General features: G+C 38.0%; 2 protein-coding genes across 6 annotated transcripts in view; both read right to left on the bottom strand.

Annotated features, from left to right (window-relative positions):
- The window catches only part of carmil3 (capping protein regulator and myosin 1 linker 3), a 69296-nt gene extending 55400 nt beyond the window's left edge, over positions 1–13896 (bottom strand). For 3 of the 5 annotated variants that reach the window (XM_016549818.1, XM_016549819.1, XM_016549815.1), the window contains exons 1-2: positions 13768–13896; positions 10453–10547 (exon numbers count right to left, since the gene is read on the bottom strand). In XM_016549818.1, coding sequence (XP_016405304.1) covers positions 10453–10547; positions 13768–13825 — 153 coding nt within the window. In that variant the 5' untranslated portion in view covers positions 13826–13896. Of the gene's footprint in view, positions 1–10452; positions 10548–10648; positions 10893–13767 lie in introns of those variants that run through there. The other 2 variants (XM_016549817.1, XM_016549816.1) reach the window with 2 other exon arrangements.
- Positions 13897–14987: 1091 nt separating this feature from the next.
- On the bottom strand, positions 14988–20402 carry LOC107738200 (tripartite motif-containing protein 16-like). Its single transcript, XM_016549935.1, has 7 exons — positions 20344–20402; positions 19398–19782; positions 18335–18430; positions 17983–18225; positions 17710–17869; positions 16937–16996; positions 14988–16810 (listed from the first exon to the last, which is right to left on the bottom strand). Exons 1-7 carry the CDS (start codon positions 20400–20402, stop codon positions 16224–16226), a joined length of 1590 nt encoding a protein of 529 aa, XP_016405421.1. The 3' UTR covers positions 14988–16223.
- Between the last annotated feature and the right edge of the window lie 1002 nt (positions 20403–21404).

The following is a 21404-nucleotide window of genomic DNA, read 5'->3' on the forward strand; positions in this document are numbered from 1 at the left end:
TTAAAAGCGACGGAAAGCGAGGAAAAGAGGGAAAATTCAAACGAACTAAAAACGAATAATTGCTTTACGCCGAATTGCCGCTATTTGAAAGTGAAAGTAAAATGCGCACGCGCTTTCACACTCCACACTATGGGCTCATCTGGCTACAGAATCGTGTAGATCTTCTTGCAACATTAAATACTCAGATCAAGACAAACATCTTCCAAATGGAGACAGGAACGAACAATTGGAATTTGCATTGATCAAGGCCTAGACGTGAAGAGTTTACACCTTTTGGGGATAGATGGTGATTTTCATGAAATACACTGGGAAAGGACACACCCTCTACAATAAGCAAAATATCTCTGAACTAGGATCTTTATTATCTTTTAGTTTACTTCTTGTAAGATTGTACCAGTTGCACTGAGACATTTACATACAGACAATCATGACTGTAAATATCACTTGCATTCATGTAGAACATTATATTTTGCTATTGACCATACTGAGTGAGCTGAGCGAAGGGAAGAAAATGGAAGAAAAAGAACAAATGCTTTCCTGCATCTTCTCTCAGTGAGATGTGGAAACAGATGCCTGTACTTTAATACACTGTGATTGTATTGTCTGTATCTTAGAAGATCAAAGTGTCTGAGGTTGTTCTAGTCTTACAGTTCTATAACAAATTTATAGAGAAACTGTGTACACTGGGCACTTCTATGGGTGCTGTTGTTTATGGATTTCGCATGTGTACTGAAGTGAGGCCGAACGGCGTTACAGACAGATGAGTAGGCGCAGAGAGGAAGGAAGAAGGATTTGTGTGATGTCTGAGGATTACAGAAACATGAAAATAAGGATTGTACTATATTTTGAGAGTGAGTGTGTATGTGTGTGTGTGAAATAGCATGGTAAGGTCTGGAGAAACCTCGTAATCTCATTCATAATTTAAATTCTTCATTAGCATACTTCATTTAGGCCTTTGTCACACCCCACACACCAATCACTCCCTTCCTCATGATCTAAACCAGTGAATTTCAACAAAGCAGGCCAAGGCCCACTAGGGGCTGCAGGATGACTTAAAATGATTTAATCAATATGTTATTATAAAAAAATAATTTATATTAATGATATATTATACAAGGGTCATTTGAATGCTCAGTAAACAGTGGGGGCCTTTGAGTCAAAAAGTTTGAGAACTACTGATCTAAACATCAACCAGTTTCCATATTACTGCCCTTTTTTCCCTCTCCAACATTCTTCCACTCATCTCGAGATGTTCTTTGTCTGATCTACTATGTATATTCTCAAATCCTCTCTTCAATACAACTCAAAAATCCCTGTTTCCTCTGATTCAGTGCGGCCCCCACAACCTAGGCCCCCTGGTTTCTTCACCCTCCTTCACGCTATTCTGTTTCTGCCCTGTCGCTTTCGATTCTTCAAGGCCTCCCTCCAATGTATTACTAATGGCACCCCACCAAGAAGAAGAAACAGAGACATGGAGATCCCAGATTTCTCCTTAATAAAGACTTTGTATAGGCTTTGATGGCGGGTATTCGTATAGGCTTTGATGGAGGCTTGGGTTGGATGTTTGGGGCGTTTTGTGTAAAGGAAGTTCTCGATGCTTTGTCAGAGTTAACAGAGACACAACCATTGATCACGAGATGACATTTTAGAGAGTGCACCCCACCTCAAAACTCAATAACGGGTCAGGAAAACTTAGTTATATAAATACGCCCCTCAAGAAAGAGAGATGACGCGAGAGAAACAGATAGAGGAAGGAAAAGTCAGTTTGGCAACCAGAAAGTGTCGTCTACTCATCAAAGGCTTTACTATCAAAGGAAGCAGACACAAAAGATCGGCACGTAAACAGCCACATTAATTATTAAAGCCCGCTGGGGTGTTTGGACTTGACCGAGTTTGCATGGATGGATGGAAGAGGGGGGACCCCCAATTAAGGAACGGATCAGAATACATCAAAGACTACCTAACACATTGCATGGGTGGGGACCGTGGCTGATCGCATGGTAATGAATGCAGCAGTTAAGCTACGACGCACATTACTCACCCTGCTGTTGAGCGCAACCAGAATATGGCATCCAGCATATAATGATATCAACATTAGTATTCATTATTGGATCCGAGCCCTGTTGAGCAAGCCTTTTTGTGAGGAAAACTGCAGAGGATGGGCCCAAGCAAGGTCGGCTTTGTCTGCAACTATACTTGTCCTCCGAGTAGGGGGTCAGAGGTCAGGTGGTTTGACTGAGACAGCCACCCACCGCATCCACTCGTTAAGCTGCAAAAAAAACACTTTCATCCTGCGATTGCAGACGTGGAAGGTAGACGGGACGACTTCAGTCCGTGGCTTTCATAGACCATTCGAGCCTGAGGAGATCAGACTGGTTCAACACTTGCCCTAAAAATCATCCACCACCTCTCAGTACCGACTTCAAAGAATGAGAGATATGAGGATGTGTGTGTGTGAGGGAGGGGAGGTTTGTGTGTGCAGAAGGGAGAGGGTTTATATTAATCATATGATGTCAGGGATCTGGCTTGACACTTCAAACACGACCCATAATTCAAAGGGTGTTGGGGACACGTCAGCGCTGTGCCCAGGAAACTCGAAAAGAGCAGCAGATTGCTCCAAACATGCCCCTGTACATCTCTTCTCAGACACATCACACCGACTTGCTTGCACGCAGGTATCATTGCCTAAGACGGACCCATTTCGGCTGTCAGCCTTTGTAGGTGAGAGGAAGAGCGTGGATCTACTCCCGCGGCAGGTCCGCGTCTTAACTGTACTGAACTTAAGAAGCGAAGAGATGAGAGGAATAAAGAGTGAGAAAGGAGGATAGAAGGAAGGACGGATCAGGGCTGAAATGCCGTGTGCTCCAGATTCACTGATGATTAAAAGTCTTGGAATCAAAGCAGCTCTGTAACTAAAGCCCAGAGTGAGAGAACAAGAGAGGAAATAAAAGAGAGATAGAAAGACAAAGACAGAGAGGAGGGGCTAAAAGCTTAAGACTGGAGGAAGTATGTTACTTATGTAGTTTTCTGCATTGCAAGCCTGTTCTTAATGAGTATTTTTGTCTTCTTTTTAGTTAAAGGGTTAGTTCACCCATTCATTTATTATTTACTCACCCTGGTGTTGTTATAATGCCTATAATTAAAAAAAGACCTGTTTGCACTTGTGCTTATAATGGCAGTGAATAGTGACCAACATCAAGCTTTAAAAAAAAGACACAAGAGTATCACTGAATGGTCCCATGCACCACCCTGTATATTCCAACAGTCAGAGTGAACTGCTGTGCTAATAGAGTTTCATGAACACATGGTTGTGCACATAAGACCAAAAGCCAAGGTTAGGATTTTTGTTAAATAATACATTACATTTCAGTTTGATTTTCATCAAACCCTCGTATACCCCTAAAACACTTTTTCAAATTTAAGAAGGGATTGGAACAACGCCAGGGTGAGTAAATAATCACTGACTTTTCATTTCATTTTCAAGACTTCATATAAGTGTAATTTGACATACTGCACTAACAATACAAGTAGTATAAATAAGTTAAACAAAGTATAAATATTTTTAGTTAAAAAGTACATTTATCTTATATTAAGAATTTTTTAATATATTTTTTTCTAAATCAATGTTTTTCCAAAAAAATACCTAAACATCCTTAAAGAAAATTTACTTGAGAGGCAAAGGTGTGTAAGACTTACAACTTGAAATGATTCATTTAAATAAATAATTATTCATAATAACAAATATTATGGCGGCACCGACATACTGCGCCGTTGCACTACGGGCGTCCTGAGTTCAAATTTTGACTCGAGGACCTTTCCTGATCCCGCCCCCCTCTCTCTCTTCGCTTCCTGTCAGCTCTGATCTGTCCTATCAATATAAAAGACAAAAACACCAAAAAAAAAAATAATAATAAAAAATAGTAATTACAAATATTATTATTACTAAAAAAAAATTATCAAAAATAAAATTTCATTTTATTACCATTGTGTGTGTGTGTGTGTGTGTGTGTAAAGTCTAAATTCATTTTTCATCATCAGATTTCATCATTTCCTCCATGTTTCTTGTAAAAGGAGCCTCTAATATTTAATAAACTGATACTGGTCAGGATTCATCCTCATATAAAATAAAATCAACCGATTTTAAGCCACTACATCAACATGTCTCCGCATGGGGTGGGGGAACATATTTTGGCAGCTGAATTGCTTGCCATTGGATTTTGTTCCTCCCATGTTTCTTATACAAGCAGGTTCTAATATTTATCAAACTGATGCTGGTTAAGATTCATCCGCATACTTTCAAGCCACTACAAAAACATCTCATAGCATGGGGTGGTGGAACAGATTCCAGTAGCTGGATTTATTTATTAATTTATTTTGTTATTATTTATTCATTTATTTGCTGCAGTACAAAAATAAATATGAATTAAAGACCAAATTGACACAGAAGTTTTGCTTGCTACAGTATAAGAATCTATATAAGCCTGAATTTCAAGGCAACATTCAGAATTCAAATTAAATTGTTACTGTGAAACAGTAATGGCCTTTGCCCTCTCTTCGGAGTGCTCAATTCAAGTGCTGTCTTTCATAGTATGGCACAATGATGCACACTTTTGAATGGAATCCACTCAATATCACACAATTGTGCATCTCAAGAATATTTATCTGTTTAAAAGACAATTTTATGTATTTTGAAAAATACTCTCAGCTTTAGGTCATACTCTTTATACTCTAAACAAACCAAAAGGGATACTTTTCACACCATATCTACTCTTTATACTGTATATCTCACTCCATCTCTCTTCCTCTTCGGATGTGGATCGGCTTGTCTCTTGCATCACATCCGTCCAGACTGCAGTGCAATCCCCCATAGTCACTGCCTCTCAACATCTCCACAGGTTATCCTTGCACCGCAGACTTCTCCTTAAGCGCCTCGTATCACATTAGGCTACTCGTCTTTACCCTGCCACTACTATCATAATGCAGCAGTTGTGCAACTCTAAGATACTTCTTAGACCAGAGAAAGCGCATTACCCTGAGCGGTACACCCATAATCCTTGTTAGTTTTTATATTTAAAGATCTAATGTGAATTTATCAGCACATTAAAGGATTATTCTGGGTTAAATACAAGCTAAGCTACTAGCTGTAAACAATATATTGACAGTTATGCAGTTATAATGGAGGTCTATGGGACAACAAACAGCTGCACCATAGACTTCCACTGTACAGTATGTTCATTTCTGTAAATATAATGTTAATGAAGTTTAACTGGTATTTAATCCAGAGTGTTGATTTAATAAAGCTCATAAGTCGTATGTAAAAGTTACGTTTACAAATCATGACATGTATTTTATTTTTAATCAAAAAGGTATATTTTACAACAGTTTTTAATACCATGTTTTAAAAAAAGAACATAAAGCGTAAAGACAGTTAAGGCCATAAAGCTGTGAAGTCATAATACTACAAGATTAAAGTAGTAATATTTTGAAGATAATAAAGTAGCATTATGACATTAAAGCCATAAGGAAAAAATATAAAAGGGGCATTCTTGTAAAATGTTTTATAGTGACTTTCTTCATTAAAGGCATAATTATTATTGAAACATTACAACTTTATTCTCAAAATCATAGTTTTTTATTATTATTTTTATTATTATAATGTGGCACTAAAACGTAATATTTAGGCTAGGTGCTGTGACTGTTCACTATTTCACAGTTTATAGTTTTACCATTTTAAAGGCCATTTTTAAAACTTTTTGCAATTGGTTCTGCAGAGTGACAAATGCACTTTGCCAAGTAAATTCATTAGAGTAAGTAAATTCCATAAAATATATTTAAAACGAGGTCATAAAACTGCACACATAATAATTATAAAAATTATATAATTAAAATAAAAAATTGAATTATATAAGAATTCATATAAGTAGTTTTAGATGAATTGCAAGTCACACTGCAAGACACCACCAGTGCTGTCAACTGCCCATTAACAATCATGTACTTCAAAACAACAAAATCTTGTGAGAAATATCCAAATAAAATCACGGCGTCTGAATTTAAGCATGCCACTAAGCCAGTCATTGCAGCTAGGAACCGTTCCGCATGAGTACGGTCCAGCAGACAGGGTGGTGGTGCGGACAGCCTGGATCTGAGGAAGTCTTCACGTCACTCACTGTGGCGATCACAGCCTTTAATTGGCCTATTATTCCACAGGAGAGGAAAAACTGAAGCGACAGACCGAGATAAATAATTGAAGGGGAAGAAAAGGCGACATTTGGGGCTTCAAAACAAGCAATCTCCTCTGCCGCCCACCCCCTCGCTAGCTCTCTCTCTCCATTGCCCCCTCTCGCGAGCCTCTCCCTGGTGTGTTCTTGTTCACCAAGCCCAGCTCTTATCCCATCCCCTCTTCCAACATCACACCATTGCTCTCTGCTGTGGGCCCACAAAATATATACTCTGTATGTGTGTGCGCACATAAGACTGTGTGATCTCTAAGTGAACGTGTACGAAAAAGTGTGTTTGAGCGATATTTTTTAGTGCCGTGCCCCAAGGCTTGAGCTGATGTCTTGCTGAGTGCTCTACACAACTGTATCGGGGCCAGAGATTTGTGTGTGTGTGTGTGTGTGTGTGTGTGTATGGATTGATGTGCAGATGAGGGTGTGTTTTGTAAGCTGGTACAGTTGGCATCCCACCACACACACACACACACACACACACATACACACACACACACACACAGTGAGCGAGTGACAGACCACAAGCAAATATCTCTACACTGGATGTAAGTGTGTGTGTGTTTTTGTATACCCCCAAGCTCTCGTCATAGTGTCGGACCTACATTTAAATTTGCCTTGCTCTTTGGGCACAATTTCTAACCATCCACAATCATAAGCACATTAAACTACCGAAAATACACACTTGACATCAATCTGACAGAACAGAGAAGCGAGCCTGAGTAAAGCATATAATGGGAAGTACAGAACAATGACAGAGAAAGAAAAAAGAGCTGTCTAAGACACAGCGGAGGGGGAAGGGTGAAGAAGATGCTAATATAAATAGAGTAAGAAAGAGGAAGAGAAACCAAGGCAGATTGGCAGGAGGGGTGAGATTAAAGGAATAGTTCACCCAAAAATGAAAATTCAGTTTAATTGTTTGTACTGTAGTCAGTATTCACTTTTAATGAATGGAAAAGAGCAGCAAGAACATTCTGCTAAACTTTTCTTACTGTGTTCCACAGGTGCCAAATGATATGTGGCTGAGTACTGACTGAACTTTAATTTGGGTGGACTTTCCTTTCATTTTTTTCCTTTTAAGTCCCCCTGCAGTCACTAATTTTATCACTTCAAACTTATCTTTGATAATGAAAATGACATACTTAAACATTTTAACTCTGAAAATAATTTCTTCATGCCTTATAATGGCTTAAATATATAAACTCTACACCCTTACCTCATTTATTATACACGGAACCATGAACATGCAAATTAGTCCCCGCCTCCACTCAATCACACCAGCTCAGAAAACCTGCTCCACTTTCACTTGGTTAATAGAAGCAATAAACACTACACAATGGCAAGTGGCAATAATGGATTAATGTAGTCATATACGTATATTTGAACCACAAACTGATTCCGAAGAAGATGTCATCTACAAGTCAATGTATCAGAATAGCAATGTGTTTTATGTATCGCTCTCTACATCATCAGACACGTAACGGTAACTAATATCAAGGAGTAACTATGTTATTGAACAGCAAATAACGTGTAGCTAATATAACACAAACCATGTTCCTGTTCACCGTCTCAGAGAGTTACCTTCTGAAAATCAGCAACCTTAGGTAGAAATGATTTGCTAGTGATATGAAAAATCCCATCCCAGTTGACGAGCTTGGTGAAATGTTTGCGACAGTAGAAACAGGGTTGGTTTCAAACCACATTTTTAGAGACTGTTTTGCTACACTGCAGCTTTAAAGGGAACATGCTGAGCAGTGGTGTTAACCAATTTTGTCTTGAAGCATATTAAAAACAGCAGACAAACAGTGTTAAAAATAGATTTTCACCACAGGGGGTATTTAATAAAATAAGATAAAACAAGATAATCTGAATACATTTTACAAGAAAATACTATTTCAGTTATTCTACTTCAAAATGTCACAGTTAATTCACTGTTAGTTTCCAATTCTTTGTAATTATTTGTGAAATTTACTAGCAATATCTGTCAAAATTGTTTTGATATCAAGCGTAGAAAAGGAAGATCTCTCAGGGTTTGTGTCAACAACAGTCCATTGACACTCAGCAGGAAATTAGTTTGATTCCTCACCTCAGTCACCTCCTTCACTCTGTATGTGTGTGTGTGTGTTTGAAACCAATCTGGATGATTAATTTAGCTTTTGTGGCTACATCATCAGACACGTAACGGTAACTAATATCAAGGAGTAACTATGTTATTGAACAGCAAATAACGTGTAGCTAATATAACACAAACCATGTTCCTGTTCACCGTCTCAGAGAGTTACCTTCTGAAAATCAGCAACCTTAGGTAGAAATGATTTGCTAGTGATATGAAAAATCCCATCCCAGTTGACGAGCTTGGTGAAATGTTTGCGACAGTAGAAACAGGGTTGGTTTCAAACCACATTTTTAGAGACTGTTTTGCTACACTGCAGCTTTAAAGGGAACATGCTGAGCAGTGGTGTTAACCAATTTTGTCTTGAAGCATATTAAAAACAGCAGACAAACAGTGTTAAAAATAGATTTTCACCACAGGGGGTATTTAATAAAATAAGATAAAACAAGATAATCTGAATACATTTTACAAGAAAATACTATTTCAGTTATTCTACTTCAAAATGTCACAGTTAATTCACTGTTAGTTTCCAATTCTTTGTAATTATTTGTGAAATTTACTAGCAATATCTGTCAAAATTGTTTTGATATCAAGCGTAGAAAAGGAAGATCTCTCAGGGTTTGTGTCAACAACAGTCCATTGACACTCAGCAGGAAATTAGTTTGATTCCTCACCTCAGTCACCTCCTTCACTCTGTATGTGTGTGTGTGTGTTTGAAACCAATCTGGATGATTAATTTAGCTTTTGTGGTTCCAAACCCTGGCATTTCAAGTCTCCAGCTGCTTTCAATGGTCTTGAAGTGACTATCACACACACACACACACACTGGCATTCGTATGCCACCTCTTCTCTCACCATCCTCCATCTCGCACACACTCCCAATAGAGTCGGTCGGTCCCTCAGACCCACCGAGACTCAATGGCCGCAGTAATGCTCACAGCTCAGCAGGGGTCCGGTCTCCAGCGATTTCTGTTTGTGTGTGTGCACCATCACACGTACATTGCTTTTATCATTGATTCCACTGCCCATTCTCCAAATGGACTTGGCAAAAACAACCCAACCAGCAGGCAGTAAACACTGCACACACCATTACAGAGGAGGAAAGGTTAAAGTCTTAGTCTCATTGTTTTTGTTACAGCTGCATAATAGAAGCACAAAATAAAGGCACAAAGTGGATGCACACGTTTACCCAATGCTGATGGGTTTTTAAAGGACTACTTCACTCAAAAAACATGAAAATGAAATGTTTACATAATTTCAAAACTCATCCTCATATTGTTCCAAACCTGGATGACTTTCTTTAGTGGAACACTGTTTCAGAACAGGGACTGAAGCTTTAAGCCTGTAAACAGCAGGCTGCTTCAGTCAAGAGCTGAATGGTCTGAATGAATCATTCACGAATCAAACTAATTCAGTTTTTGAATTCAACACACTGACTCAATGATCCAGTCACAGCTAACCAGAAGTGAACATCATCAGTGAAGGACTTTTTACATTTCTTAAAATTACCTTGCATGCATTTCAGTCTGTTTATGGCTTTGGAAGAAGTCCTGAGAAAAATCTCTGTGGCTCTTTTATGGTGCTTTTGCATTCTTTTTTTCTTTTCTTTTTTGAGCCCTGAAAGCTTCAGGTCTCTTTTGTAATTATATGTAAAATAAAGAATTATACTGAAATGTAATATACAACACACATATATATTGCCCTATATCAATTATCAAGAGTGATATTGCCATATATGATACCTGATAAATGTTTATATGTAGACCTTAATAAAACCTATATGATGATATATGCTGTTATTTAAAACATAAATATATATATTTATGATGGATATATACAGGTGCATCTCAATAAATTAGAATGTCGTGGAAAAGTTCATTTATTTCAGTAATTCAACTCAAATTGTGAAACTTGTGTATTAAATAAATTCAATACATGTCCAAAAATTTATCACACATACATAATCAAATATACTGAAGAACAAACATTTTGGGAAATTTGGACCAACCTGATGGTAAACGACGACACAATTTTAATTTGCGTCAACTGACCTTTTAAGGACATATGGATAGTTAATGCAGTTAAATATGGAAGTTAAATGCAGTGCCTTACCAGAATCCGATCTTCTGATTTGCCACTCTTGTTCTCTACTTTGATAGCTCTCATCAACTTGATTGATGTCTTGTCGATAACTCGTCTGATGCTCTCTGCAAAATAGAAAGGCGATGCATTAACGGCAGGAGAAGCACTCTATCTATCTCAAACATATTTTCACTGCACGCAGGGTTAGAAAATGACTGCTTTATACCCATATGCTGTATTTTTACACCATGTCCACTTGTGTAGGTGGTCTTTCTGCATGCATACTGTACATAGCAACACAAATAAAAAGCACTTCAAGATGTGCTTCAAAGCAAAAGCAGAAAATAAATGAGAAAAGTCATACTTTTTATCGGGCTTCGCACGTACTGTATATGTACGTGCGAACAATCACATTTTAAACTTGTGATCTAATTCCTGGAATATGCATTTTAAACTTTTATAAAGAGGAAAGACTCCGTGAAGGAACAGAAAGGCAGAGCGAGCAGAAGAAGGAATAACAGAGGAGAGAGAGAGGGAGAGAAGGATCAGAGCAAGACAAACAGTTAATGCAGTCGCAATCAACTTTAATCTGTGTAAGACCCAATCACGGGATCCTAGGCTTTCTGACAGACACTAAGAACAGCAAAGGGCAAAACTAGAGCACATGTTTCCATTACAGCGAGTCACAGGGGGATAAATAAATGGGTAAATGGGGTAGGGAGGGATATGTAAATGTGCACAAAGAAAGAGCGAAAGAGAAGATGAAAAAAAAAAAAAAGGAATAAGTGATGGAGTGAGATTTAGAACAGATGAAAGAAGTGGTGACTGAGAGAAAGAGAGATGGAGAGAGAGATCACACATTTGTGATTTTGCTCCCCTTTTTATTAGGGGAATCTAAAGGCTGCTGTTTTCTAGCAGCACAGAACGTCTTCAATCACTGTCCTTCATATGGTGGTAGGTGATCTGTCATGCCCACTATTCCCCCATTACTAAACCTTTGCTAACTATTATTTTTATATCTAGTCTTATTTTTCATCTTCAGTTAATGTTGCCATTTTAATGTTTCATTTTTGTTAAATGTGCTTATTGTTCCTTTTTTATTTTACTCTGGACTGTTTACTTTAGCTGATTACATGCCATTCTGAAATGACCGGTCAAATATTTATCATGTAATAACTTAAATGTATATTTGTCCTACACTACACCAGTTTCATGTTTCTCACGTCACTCTATGGTCTCTTCCTTCTCACATAATCCAATAATTGCAGCTCAAATCAATAATCTACATGCATTTATATATTTATTTAGCAGGTAGCCGTGAAATAAGCTTGGTGTTGAGGTGGGTTTATTTCGACTGATTGAACATTTTCCAAATTTATTGTTTTATTTGTATTTGTGCTCTTTTGTAATTTTACCTTTTTAACACATCAAGATTTTAGGTTACAATTTAGATAGCATGAATTCAGGCATATTGCTATTGAGATGTTTATTGTCTAAAGCGGCTCAATTGATCTGAATTTACTCTACAGTATGTATGAGAAAGTTTAGGCTATATTTTAGTCGTGACTGTTCACCATTTTTTACTTTTCAGCTTTCCAAAAGGAAAACAATATTAATACACCATCCTATCTGAGCTATTAGAATCTGCAGATTACTGCAAAAGTGCTGATAATGATACAAATGGTACAATGGAAGGCTACATGATGACTCACAATTCATCAAAATTAGCCTCTCCAGTGACCAGTAATAGAATGAACAGTGTCACTCACACAAACATCATCACAAACACTGCAAATGGCAGAATAATGCAATAAACATGAACTAAATAACTTAAACACTCTAATGTAATGTACATAGCCTAATTAATACCATTTCTTTTTTAATATAAATTCAAACAATTTCACGCAAATAATTATGGGAATGCCACTTTCCCCATAAATTATAAGTTGATTATACTTATAAAAGCTATGAACTTTAAAATATTTTACCCAGAGCCATCGACAGGGAAAGACAAATGGGAACACTGTCCCGGGCCCAAAGCAATGGGGGCATATTAAGGTCCCCTATCTTACTGGTCCCAATAATTTGGTCCTGTGCCCTGTAAATTAAAGTGACAACCCTGATATTACCATAAAAGTATATGTATTGCCTTGTTAAATACTCAATATCACTGTTAATTATAAGACAATAAAAAAAACTTTACGATAAGATAATGTGTTGTCTCACACTATATATGTCTATATATGTGACCCTGGACCACAAAACCAGTCATAGCATGGGTATATTTGTAGCAATAGCCAACAATAAATAAATTATCGATTTTTCTTTTATGCCAAAAATCATTAGGATAATAAGATCATGTTCCATGAAGATATTTTGTAAATTTCCTACTGTAAATATATAAAAATTAAAAAATGTTATTAGTAATATGCATTGCTAAGAACTTCATTTGGACAGCTTTAAAGGCAATTTTCTCAATATTTCGATTTTTTTTTTGCACCTTCAGATTCCAGATATTCAAATAGTTGTATCTCGGCCAAATGTTGTCCTGTCCTAACAAAGCGTATTTATTCAGCTTTCAGATGATGTATAAATCTCAATTTCAAAAAAATGGACCCTTATGACTGGTTTTGTGGTCCATGGTCACATATGTGTGTGTGTGATAGAGTATATGGTAAACCAGTTAACAAGTTATCATTTCTAGCATTGCTTCTAGCAGTGTCATTGTATGTGTCAGTAAGTGTGAGGAGGACGCATCACCGTGCGCAAAGATGACGGCCTCTATGATGAGTGTGTGTGTGCCCATCAGCCCTGAAGACACACATGATGAATGTGACTGAAGTGTATCAGCCTCTCCGTGAACTTGCGTCAGCAGCGATACGCAAATGTGTAAAGAACTGAAAGTAACTCATATCTGAGACACATCAAAGAGAGAACAGCATCATGCGCGCGCGCACACACACAACTACCTACACACTGCAGGAGAACGCAACAGACACACACACACACACACACACACACACATACATACAGGAAACGAACTGATCGATTTGCACAAATTTAGTCTTTTGAAGATGGACACGAAGTGACCGTCATTAAAGCGACCATAAGCACACATGCTCACCCGCGAAATGAATGATTCTACCGTTAATCACATGCAATCTGTATGAGAAATCATTACATCTCCACAAATCTGCCACCTTACCAAACATTCAGCGCTGTGAAGATTTCAAACCACTAAAACACAAAGCACCGGCAGCGAGCGGGGACGCGCTTAACAAATCCCACGGTGCGCGCGTCAAATGTAGGATAGGAAGAAGAAAAAGAGCGATTGGATTTATTCACCTGTCATTTCCCGACTCACGGTGAGAAAAGCAGTCGCGACGGTGTCTTTGGATGCCATGACGTCCAGCGCCCTCTCCTCTTGCTTTCCTTATCAAGCAGGAGCAGCTATAATGCTGGCTCTCTCTCAGCCACTGCCTATAAACATATCATACTGTAGAGAGCCAGCGAGGGGAGGAGGAGGAGGGCATGAGAGAGGAGTTCACACACAAGTGTGCATGTATCTACTGTATGTAAAGCGATGAATTAATAATGCAAACGCAAGGTTTGTGCCTGGATGGGAACATGACTCAAGTCCTTTCATCTTTTTGACTTAATAATATATAGACGTGCATGAGATGATAGATAGATAGATAGATAGATAGATGATAGAGTTTTACTTTAAAGTACAATATAAATCCCCATGTTTTAATAATATTGTGTCATGCTTTAAAGAAGCTTATTTTGAAGGGTTTACTAACATGCTAATGCACGTTAAGTACTTGATTATAATTTTAAGTTTATGTCGTATTAAATTTAAAGATAATACATTTGAAATGTAATAAATTGCAACTTCTTCAATATAAATGTTTAATTACTTTAAGTAAATTATTTCCATAAGTATTCATTTAAAAGTATACTACAGTGTATAGCTAGCTAGCTCGACAGGGTCGTCGTGATTTTGCCAGGTAAGACATGTTCCTGGATCAACATTTTTTGTTGATCCTGGATCAACATTATTGTCCAAAAACATAGACCTAACCCTATCCCTACCCCTACTTTATCCCTAAAATCAGAGGGAAATGATAGTTGAATAACAAGGGTGTAGAAGCACCTAACTCTGGTTGTAAGGCTAAAATTGACATTTCCTGTAAACTTATCCCTCAATTCTCATTGGTTGATTGGACTTGGTGAAATCACGTTCACCAGATAGGTCCATAATAACAGGTAGAAAATCAGGCAGGAAATGTTCTGTGGATTTTCTTGCACATCTGTTAGCTTTGAGGGTAATAAATATGCTAGTGTTCGCTTAAATGTTGACAAAATTAACTTTTAGCAAAATAGCACTTTTAGTTTGGGAAAGCAGACCATACATATTGATGACTCACCTTGCCCTGTACAAATTTTTGTCCAATCAAATGCTCTTTAGAATAAGTCCCTCCCCCAAGACCACTTGCAACTGACTAGCCTATAGGGCTATTAATTAAAAAAAAAAAAACAGTGACAAGCCATCTAATATGTCCCAGCCAAACCTCTTTATTCAACAGGAAATACATCAGTGTGAGAGAGAAAACTGTGTATTATACAACAACTTACTCCAACAGCATCAAGAGAGTCATGCACCTTGTTAGCAGCAAGAGTGACAGACCTCAGCATCTGCCTACTGGGTAATTGCTAGGAGGTGTTTGTGCCTACCGTTTCGAGTCTATACGGTGACTCAGTGTTTAAAAACGGGTATTTATAGAGACTAGTGTCAGTGTCCTTGGCTGTGAGAGAAATGGTTTCTTTCATAATAGAGTATTTTAAAATCCCCGTCACTCATAAAAGGATAATACAGGCAGAAAATGATGTCTGTGATTGGACAGAACTGTAAATGGGCTCCCTGAGGACCATGGCACACTTTCTCTCTCTATGATGTTCGCTATTAGTGCCTATCCTTCCCTCTACACACATTTCCTGTGCTTCTCTGTTGCTCTGGCATTGCTTGCTCTGTTGAAACCGTGTCTGCCCTACACTTACCCCTAGGCTGATTTTGTGTTTGGAAGGGTGGGTAGCAGGGGGAAGGGCAGGAGGCGACTGGCTTTGGTGTTGTCCCTTGTACCAACCCTCTGGGCCTCGGTATATATCTGCTGAATGAGATGATGTGCGTGTGTGTTAGTATGTGCATTTGTGTGGTTTAAGGGAGAAAAAGAGACCATGTAGGTATAATTGTTGGAATAGTAGAAGAGTGCAGCCTGAAGGGAGCATGACAGGAGAGACGGACTAATGCATAACGGAGAAATAAAATATAGACAGATAGTGGGAACAGGAACAGATATAGTATGTGGATGTGGCGGAAGGATTAGATAGGACGACAGATTTCCATTCAGATCAGCAGATGTGAAATGGATAAGCACTTGCAACATTAGCATAAGGAGATGTGCAATAATTTCATAAATATTCAGAAGATGTTAAAAATAGAGATTATGCATATTGCTATAGTTTAAAAACAGTATATAAAATCAAACATTCAATAAACATGCAATGATTCATATAATACAAAACATGGATTTTTTTCCTCTTTGGTTATTCTTGGCTAAACTTGAGCTGTTCATAATTACAGATGCTGATATAAAAAGGCTGAATTCAAAACTTATCTAGTGCTGCCACCACGTGTCTACATGCAAAAAAAACACATCCTTCCTCCAAATCCTAATGAATGATTGCATATTTGAGAATAAGATGCATTTCATGACAGCTGCATGTGTAAACACTACAACTTACAAACTACCAAACATTAATGGAGAAGAAAGGGATGTTTTGGTCTCATTTTTCACTGGATCGCAAAGTCTCACGTAGGAACCATTCCCAGCCAGTCCGAACCCAGGATAAACAGGCTCTTTAAAAACAGTTTGGTGCTTATAAATGAGACTCATGTTGTCAGACACATTGTAAAATGCCAAGATTCCAGCCCTGTAGTCCAAATACACTCCTATTTTGGAGCCATATGATTGAAACTTCGAAAATGTTGTCTTATTGTCATGCCAAAATTCTATATGGACACGTTTACAGCGCAGTCCCCATGACTGGGCATTTCTCCCAAAGAGTGTACGCTGCTTGCCTTTTCTACGGATCCCTTGGTAGGACACAGCAATGCAGACCCAAGTGCCCCCGCCAATCTCTACTTCCCAATATTTAGGGGACCCTCTCAGACCTTCGTTGCACAGGATCTGTGCCCTGCAGTTAAATCTCTGAGTGTGTTCAGGATAGTCCTGAAGCAGGTGCGAGGCCTTCACCTCCTTGTTCTCATTCCTCAAGATTAGACTTTCATGTGCTGAGTTGGTATTAAAAGTGAGTTTTGATGCATCTGAGATAGATAAATGGACATATGAAAAGATACAATATTAGTACACCAAAAATAAAGGACTATGTTGCATTACTTGACAATCAGAAAATAAATGCTTTTGCGTGTTCAGTTCTATTGGAAACTTACACTGTAGAAACTCCTCTTGTGTCTGTGGTGGTGGTGATCTTACGATTCTAGTGTTTCTCACTGCAAAGAAAAATAGATAAGGTGATTTGCAGACATAGGGTGCTTCTTAAAGGATTATTTCACTTCCATAATAAAAATTTCCTGATAATTTATTCACCCTCTTGTCATCCAAGATGTTCATGTCTTTCTTTCTTCAGTCGAAAAGCAATTAAGCAATTATTTTTCTCCATTTAGTGGACTCAATGGCAGCCAATGGGTTAAAGGTCCAAATTGCAGTTTTAATGCAGCTTCAAAGGGCTCTATAACGATCCCAGCCGAGGAATAAGGGTCTTATCTAGTGAAACGATAGGTCATTTTCTAATAAAAATTTTAAAAACAAATTTAGAAAATGACTGATCGTTTCCCTAGATAAGACCCTTATTCCTCGGCTGGGATCGTTATAGAGCCCTTTGAAGCCCGTTGGCTGCCACTGAAGTCCACTGTATGGAGAAAAATCCTGGAATGTTTTCTTCAAAAAACGTAATTTCTTTGCAACTGAAGAAAGAAAACATGAACAACTTGGGTGACATGGAGGTGAGTAAATTATCAGGAAATTTTTATCCTGGAAGTGAACTAATCCTTTAATTGAAAGGCTGACTACTAGTGAGGCTGTGTTCTTCTGAGGCTTCCAGGTTAGAGTTCTTCTCAGCATTAAACACTAGAATGCAGCCTTTCAACTGAGAAGTACCTATAATATAATCATGAAATATATTTAAATGAAAACTTCTACTAACCTTTTCTGGAAATCATGAATAAACTCAACTTGCTGGTCGTGTTTAGCTTTTCTATTAGTTCATTAACCGCCATGGAATCACGCTCAAAAGAATTGTACGGATGCACAAGGAAGACGAATGTTTTTTTATACTCAGTCAGTGAGGGCAGAGACACAGCACTCTGTAGAGAGAGAAAACACACCTTGAATGTGACTTGAACTTTTACCTGAAGATTTTACAAGACATTTCAACAGGCATTCATTTCTGTTTCACAGCCATTTTCAATCACTGTACCTCTAGAAATCGAACATCAGTGTTTGTATGAGAGAGCAGCTGCAGGCGTTCTAGATCAGCATCTAAGGTCCTCATATTACTGATCTCCTGCTGTAGAGTCTTTATGAATCCCTCCGCTTCGTTCACTGCAGACTTTGTCTGTCCTTGAATCAGCTCTGTCACTTTGCTTTGATTGTCCTTCATAGACTGGATCAGCTCAATGAAGTTCTTCTCATTCTTCTCCAGTGCCTTAATTTCTGAAGCCTAAGAATGAAGAAGGAGCAGAGTGGATGTCTTTAGCTATGCAAGCAATACAATACCATTAAAAATAAAGACAGTTACAGTTTCAAAGCAAAGATAAATGCCCTCTAACCTTGAAAAGCTCTACAGCTTGTCTCAGCTCTTGCACATCTTTCTCCTTAGCTTCAATAATGTCAACGGTCTGCTTCTGCAACTCCCCCAACTTAATCTTAAAAAGATTAGTTTAGTTCAGTTGCATCTCAACTCAGTACAAATTCTAGTGTTTTTAAGTCTTTTATTGGCACTGATAGTACAGAAATAAATGACATGGGCCAGACTCAGATTCATTCCACCCACATAAGCAATGTGTCGAGCATGTATGCTAACCACTGGTAATGGTATCTGGCCATTTTTGGATGATCAGCCTCAGTCAGTAAACATGTCTGACTGTCAAATTCCAAAATCTAAAAAAAATCTTCAAGAAGATCTTCAGTAAAAATATATATGTTTATCTCAGTATAGATATAATTCAATTGCATTAGCCTATATAATTATTAGGAGTTTCAAAACAATTAAAAAAATAAAATACAGCAGCACAACTGTTTTTGCCATTGATAATAATAAGTTTCTTGAGCACCAAAACAGCATACTAGAATGATTTCTGAGAGATTATATGACACTGAAGACTGGAGGAATGGCTGCTGAATATTCAGCTTTGCCATCACAGGAATAAATTACATTATACATAACACAAGATATTAAATTGCATGTTTAAATATATATATTACAGATTTTTTAAAATTTTAATAATATTTTACAATATTACTGTTCTTACTGTATTACAAATTTTTTAAACATTACAATTTCTACCTTTGTGAATTCATTCAAATATTCTGGGTGTGGTTTAATCCTTGGAATTCAGGGAAACCAATAGGCTAACCAATACTATTAATTTCTAAGGGGAAAGTTAAGAGAAATATCCAATAGATGTAGCTTTTTTTGTTGTTTAGCTATAGGGCCACCGACTCTGAAACACCCATCACAAAAATATTGCATTATAGCACCCATTGGTCACGTCGCTCTCCAGTTATAGTAACGGTCACTGCAAAACCAACATCAGCCTACCACTACTAAACACCGAGTCCTGGTCCAGACTTCTAAGAATGATATTTTGCATTCCAAATCACATTTCTGACCTGTTTATTGGCCACTTCCTCTTCCACTGGGATGACATCATGACCTCTGTGTTTATCAGTAATGCACAGGTGACAGATGCACAGCTGGTCTGTGCGGCAGTACACAAACAGCATTTTGCCATGATCAGGGCAGATGTTCTCCTGCAACATTGCATTCGGCTCCACAAGCCTGTGCCTCTTTCCCACGTGCAAAGAGTTATGCACGACAAGATGATGCTCACAGTATGATGATGCACACTCCACACAAGTCTGTTCGGCTTTGCGCTTCTTTCCAACGCATGCATGACACTCGACATCTCTGGATCCACTTGAATGAAGAGCTGGAGCTGTTTCCTCCATGATTGTGGATGTGCTGGCACTGGCAGTACTTGACTGAGTTTCGTTTCTTTGTAAGTATGATTATGGCACTGGCAATGCGGAATTCAAATTTTAAGGATAAGGGTGTGGTTTCAACCCGGGAGCCAGAGCAATGACTCACAGGACTGCTATTGACAAGACCACTGAAAGAAGCCAAACACTATCCTTTTACTATGAATAAATCTAATCTAACACTGAAAGAAACACACACACACACACACACCAAAAACTCTCATGTACTCTCATTTCCCCTATGCTCAGGGAATGAAGGCAACAAGACAATATTAATATGAGCTTCAGTTTTATAATCAATATTGTTTTTGGAATATGTAACATATTTGCTTATAAATTAATTTAGTTTGTTATTTGCTTTAGCTGAACTGCCCTTAGGCCAAAAACGACATTGGATTACAGGACTTCAAACAAGGTTGTTGGTGAAACCCAAGGACAAATACAGTATATTCCTCTGAGCTGAGTGCAAAATCAAATGCTAACATAGCTTTACAGCATACTACAGTAAGGTATATAATGTATACTGAATTTTAAACAGTATTGAAAATATGCAAATATAAAAGTACATTATTCTCACATGACCTTGCAGTTTGCTGTACGTCGTGGTTGTCGATTACATCCGGTCACGTGGGACATGTTAGATCTTTTGTTAAGCGTGGTTTTGTACTACTTTTCTAATCAGTTCGCGGGGAAGAATATTGCTAATACAAATGTTACAGCATCTCAAGTTGTGGGGCAAAGTTGTCATTTTGTTGTAGCCTAATAAAAAAGTGTCGTTGTGGTACTATCACGTTGATGGGATCTATGGCGGGAATGCATAGGCTAAACTTCTCCCGCTTAATTTTACAGCGGCGCACATTTTTATTGAAAGAGTAGGCCTATGTCCTTCGCAGCTTATCATATACAGTACATCATCTGGCTTACTTACTTAATCAGATTTTTTTATTTATTCATTGTTTTAATCCCCGGTACGAAACCGCTACGATTATTTTACTCATTAATTTATCTTCTGGTATAGCCTGAATTACATTTGCTTGCAATGTAATCGTAATTGTCACCAGTATGGACGTTTTGTTGTTGTGTTTTCTTGCCCCATGTGCTCAGTGTGACCTATTTTCTGTCTTCCGTTCATTATGTCATTTGGTTCAGGACAGGTGTATCTTGTCATTAGTCCCTCATTTACCTGTGTATTTAAGCCCCAGTCTCTAGCTGTTCGTCATGCTGTTCGTCATGTACGTGTGTCTCTAGCCGTTCCTTGTGTGGATTACCCTTTGTGTGGATTGAATTAAAGACTAGTGCTGCGTCTCAATGTGCCTACTTATACGGTGACCGTGATTTCACCAAGTACAACATGTTCCTGGATCAACATCCTTGTTGATCCTGGAACAACATTCCAATTAACCAATCAGGATTGAGAGATACCTTTTCAGGAAATATCTGTTTTAGGCTTACGATCAGGGTTAGGTGTTAATCAGCTATCATTTCACACTGATTTTAGGAATAAATTATGGGTAGGGTTAGGTTTAGGGGTAGGGATTGGGTTTAGTCTATATTTTTGGACAGTAATGTTGATCCAGGATCAACAAAAGATGTTGATCCAGGAACATGTCTTACTTGGCAAAATCACGGCGACCATAT

Source organism: Sinocyclocheilus rhinocerous, unplaced genomic scaffold (assembly GCF_001515625.1).
Source record: "Sinocyclocheilus rhinocerous isolate Xijiao unplaced genomic scaffold, SAMN03320098_v1.1 scaffold254, whole genome shotgun sequence".
NCBI lineage: Eukaryota > Metazoa > Chordata > Actinopteri > Cypriniformes > Cyprinidae > Sinocyclocheilus > Sinocyclocheilus rhinocerous.